Source organism: Phymastichus coffea, unplaced genomic scaffold (assembly GCF_024137745.1).
Source record: "Phymastichus coffea isolate CEN01 unplaced genomic scaffold, Cenicafe_Pcof_1.1 PCOF00061, whole genome shotgun sequence".
NCBI classification, from domain to species: domain Eukaryota; kingdom Metazoa; phylum Arthropoda; class Insecta; order Hymenoptera; family Eulophidae; genus Phymastichus; species Phymastichus coffea.
Genome location: NW_026706872.1, coordinates 582,714 through 587,567, shown reverse-complemented (window position 1 = coordinate 587,567; position 4,854 = coordinate 582,714). Strand labels below are relative to the sequence as shown.

The 4,854-nt window shown below is 32.4% G+C and overlaps 1 protein-coding gene across 1 annotated transcript; it reads left to right on the top strand.

The window, feature by feature from the left end:
- Positions 1-742: 742 nt before the first annotated feature.
- LOC131666793 (probable Bax inhibitor 1) lies at positions 743-4,274 on the top strand. Its single transcript, XM_058939719.1, has 4 exons — positions 743-1,059; positions 1,671-1,972; positions 2,261-2,586; positions 2,670-4,274. Exons 1-4 carry the CDS (start codon positions 1,013-1,015, stop codon positions 2,700-2,702), a joined length of 708 nt encoding a protein of 235 aa, XP_058795702.1. The 5' UTR covers positions 743-1,012; the 3' UTR covers positions 2,703-4,274.
- The last annotated feature ends 580 nt before the right edge of the window (positions 4,275-4,854 follow it).

The window sequence follows — 4,854 nt, the reverse complement described above, 5'->3', positions numbered from 1 at the left end:
CTCTTTCCCCCCCTCGCAACCGTATGAATAATACACACGTGCGCTTATTTCCCATCGATCCTGCAGGGGACATAATAAGTACATGCCAAGCGCTACCGTCTGTATGCATATTTTTACAATACAAAGTCTATATAAACTAAAATTTCTAGCACTTTTTTCCTCTGTCTCTTTAATCCGCTTATCTATTTATCAATCTAATCTAAAGCTCCTGAAATTTTCGCCAACTCCACCGACAAGATTACGCACAGCTTCGTTATTTCAGATGAACCTGACTAGCGCTTATTTTTACAATGATTATGTATTACACGCACTTGCACTGAAATGTCATCATAAGCTAATATTTCACGTTATTCCCGCGATGCGCCAATAAGAAAAAAACAAAAAGCAAGAAACAGGGAAAACGACAAGAGATGACGAAATAATTAGCGCGCGACGCTGGCCAATACAAAACTCGCGGGTGTCGCACACCGACAAACACACGTCGTCAGCATTTTAGTATTTTACTTGGCCGCGCGTCTATCTCTTTCTAGCTTGGTCAACAGACCTGTACTTCCATCACTGTCAGCAGTCGGTAGCGCAAGGCGTAGAAACGGAAGCTCGCTCGATCGACCAATGGCGTGGCATGCCGTAACGCACACACACAAGCATCATTACTGACGTGTCCTTTAGCGCCCGCGCGACGAGGACGGAGCTACGCCTTGCCTTGCCCCCACCCTCGTACCCGTGCGCGACGTCTGTCCGTCGCGGATTCATGATCATTCGAGGCATTGCAACCGACTACGTTTTACATATATCTATCAAATCGTCATTCTATACTTTGTACGTGATTGCATTTTTTTTCTTCTTGACAAACAAGCAACTTCTGTGAACGAGACTTTCTGTGCACATATATATATTACAGCTTTTTATTTTGCTATCGAAGAGATAACGAAACATTCGTTGAGTAAATTCTTAGTGGAATTTGTACAGCAACAGACAAGTTAAACGGGAGCTGACATACAAGGAAGTAGATATGGCTGCGACACTCAATTCCTTCGTCAACTCATTCAACAATAAACTGTGAGTATTTATTTCGAGGCTACGTAGAATTGGGTCAGATGAGCGAGATTTTCGGGCAAGAAACGCATTGCAGGCGCGTGCGCCTAATCCAACAATTTTCGTGTGTTTACGATCATTCTCGAACGATGAACGGGCAACTTTCAAGTGCCACTAATGAGCGGTCAATGCGTTGGTTTTCTGGAATTACTATTTGCTATATCTCTTTGTCTACTAGGGAAAGAAACAACATATTTGCTCGCAAAAGAAAGGATTAACTGCATGTACTAAGTTTTCTCCTCTAACTTTTCTGACGTAACTACCGTTTCTAGCTCGCGCTTATGTTCAGCGAGTCGTGAACTCGCGGAGCTCTCATAGCCTCTTATCGGGAAAGCTCGTTATCATTTTTATATACGCTAGGCCACTTGCACGATTTCGGGTAGCTAGTTTAGATACTTTTTTTATGCAAGCTAGTAAAAATTCACGTGGCAAATTTACATTGGCTATTATTGTTGGATCGTAATAACGTCTTTTTTGAATTTATGATTGTATCTTGTGATCAAATCAACAACTGTTATCAGTACTTGAATAAGAAAACAATATTGTCTTATATGTCAAATGGTTTCTGGCTGTAGAGAGGCTCCAGTTCGACAACACCTCAAAAATGTCTATGGCTGCCTGTCACTTTCTACCATCTCTGCAGCTGTTGGAGCTTATGTACATATGTACACTTACATCATGCAAGCTGGTCTCTTGTCAACAATTGGAGCACTTGGATTAATTTTTGCTCTAATCAGTACTCCTGATAATGGCAAGAATCGATCGCTTCGTTTGGGATATCTTCTAGGATTTGCTTTCCTCACTGGATTAGGGATGGGTCCTCTTTTAGAGATGGTGGTCAGCGTTGATCCTAGCATTGTTATATCTGCACTTGTTGGTAAATATCTTGTTAATTTTCATAAGCAAAAATAAATGATTTTCATATTAAACAATGGTCAAATGAATTGTTTTCAAAAATAGAAAAGACTATTACTTTTTTTCACATTGTTTATATGATTAATGATTGAGTATATTGATTTACACTTCCACAACTTTCTGAATCAATACTATACAGTTTCATGACAGACTTCTATAGTATATAACAATAACAAAATACTTTTCATTAAAAAAATTGTTATTTAACTAGCAGTTATTTTCAATGCTCACGATTAATGATTTTTTACAGGTACCACTGTAGTCTTTGTATCATTCAGCATTGCTTCTCTACTTTCTCAACGAGGCCAATGGCTGTACCTTGGTGGCACTTTAATCAGTGCTCTTAACATGTTGGTTTTGTTTTCATTAGCCAACATCTTCTTCAGATCTCAAATGATTTATCAAATTCACCTTTATCTTGGCCTCTTTGTCATGTGTGGCTTCATTATCTATGATACACAATACATAATTGAGAAAAACCGAATGGGCAGCAAAGACTACATCGCTCACTCTCTTGATCTGTTCCTTGATTTTGTTAATGTTTTCCGACATTTGCTCATCATCCTTACTCAAAAGGTTGGTTTTATGAATTATAAATATTATTGATCTAATGATTGGTTTTATTAAACATTGAACTTAATTTTTTCTTTGTTTTTCAGGAGGAGCGGAATCAGAAAAAACGCAAACAGTGAGTTTGATGTGGGCATATGAAATTAATCCAGATACTAGAGGTCTTCGTCTATCCTATCAGTTCATAGTTCTATACATACATGCCTAACCAAACATATTACACCCATAAACAAAACTATATTTACAAAAATACCTATTCTAGTATCTCATAAGTGAATGAGTGAAAAAACATAAAAATGAGACTTACGACTTTTCCTACAATACACAGAAAAAATTAGCAGGCAATTGAAATTCAATTGTTTAGTCTTGCATAGAAACTTTCTTATTTCATTTTAAGCCTGGAAAATTTACTAAAAATGCATTTTAATAACGATATGAAATGAAACTTGTATACCGTTAATCAATGAAGACAAAATATTTATTTTCTTTATTCATTTGGGTGATAAAAAAATTTTAGTTTAAGTGATTCTAGGCTACATTTTATAGCACGTCGGAAAATCAATCTTCTCTAAATTTTTTCAACTTAATTTTCAAGCAACTACGGCACTGTATTTATTTATATCCACTATTTGTAAATTATAGTTGTTAGACATTATCTTATTGAAAAGTTTTCTATAATGCAGCAAAGGTTTTTTCCATCTTCTTTGAGAAAACTGATTTTCCGAAATTTTTGCCTCTACTTATGGCGTTCACTGAATCGAATTAATACAAAATTTTCTATTAAGTTTATCATTTAAAAATGAATATTGTATTATATTATATACTTTATCTTTAAATAAAAGAAATTTACCAGTTTGTAGCCTTGCTTTTATTATTTTTGTATTATTATGAAAAACATTCGTTGATCTTTCAAAATAAATGCTAAATGAACTATTGCAAAACGTAGTGTTAGAATTATACATATAAGTGAAAGCATATTAACCAAGTACATTTAAAAAAAAAAGGGAAAAATGATCGATACAACTTGCACTATATTTTATATGTTAAATAAAATATTATTTGAACACATGTTCAATTGATAGTAAAATTTTACTGGTAGTTAGTCACATTTGTTTTCTATATTTATTAAATATACCGCGAAGTTGTAATCGGTTGTATACTTTATGCATAGGATATTCTTTCATGTATTATAGAATTTTCGAAAAATGTAAAAACCGAAAATTATCAATAAGGATTGGAAAATAAATTACAATAGATTACAAAATCAAATGATATATTTCAACTGAAGTCAATCACATACTAATGTGAAAAATGAACTCCAAATAAAAAAGTATTAATATATAGTTTTTTTCAATTGGTTAGAACATGTATTAAAACGACGTAGAATGTATCAATCACCATAAAAAGACTAAAATGTTTTTTAAGTAGTATTGGAATTTATATTTTTGTAGTATTTTTATTGGTACCGTTCTAGTTACTATAGTTTTCTTGCAAAAAATATTGTTTACTGAACAATATAAATGAGTTGTTCTAATTTCATCAATTTGTATATGGTAATTTTGTGATACACGCTGATCTTTCTCGTCTAAAACGTGTACTGACAAATATAAGTCAATAACATATACTTTATATGAAACTTTAATGATTGGAATTATTGATATCGAACATGCTATGTATATATTTATGAATACAAATAAAATAGAATGTTTTTAAATCTTTGCACTATAGTTTCATTAAAGTCCATTCACAAAATTTTCTAATCCACAAATTTTCAACTAATAAAGCATTGTAAATAGTTTCTTTAATATGATTGTTAATTTATTTTTTGATTTGTATAATTTTATGTTTTTATAACTAACTTACTACTTTTAGAAATAAAACTTGATTAAGATACTTTAAACATTCTGTATATTCTAGAATAGAATATTTTTAAAATTAATTTTATAAAGCCTGCAATTTAATAAAGCTTTGTTATTATGTAATAAATAGTAGAAGATAAAAAGCATCTGTCAACTAGAGAACATAATGTATGTACGGAATACAAAACTGTCGAGTGTCGTAATATGATTAGATAAAATAATAGAGATTTATTTGTCTTTAGATCAACAATCGACTAATTCACTAAACATTGTTCAAAAGAAAACTAGGATTGAATAACAATATTTTATAGAAATTGATAATTACAAAACAGGAGAAAAAAATAACAATGTTGACGCTGGAGACTTAGACAGCGAGATATTTATAAAAACGCTAAAGTATCAAACCCGATAATAT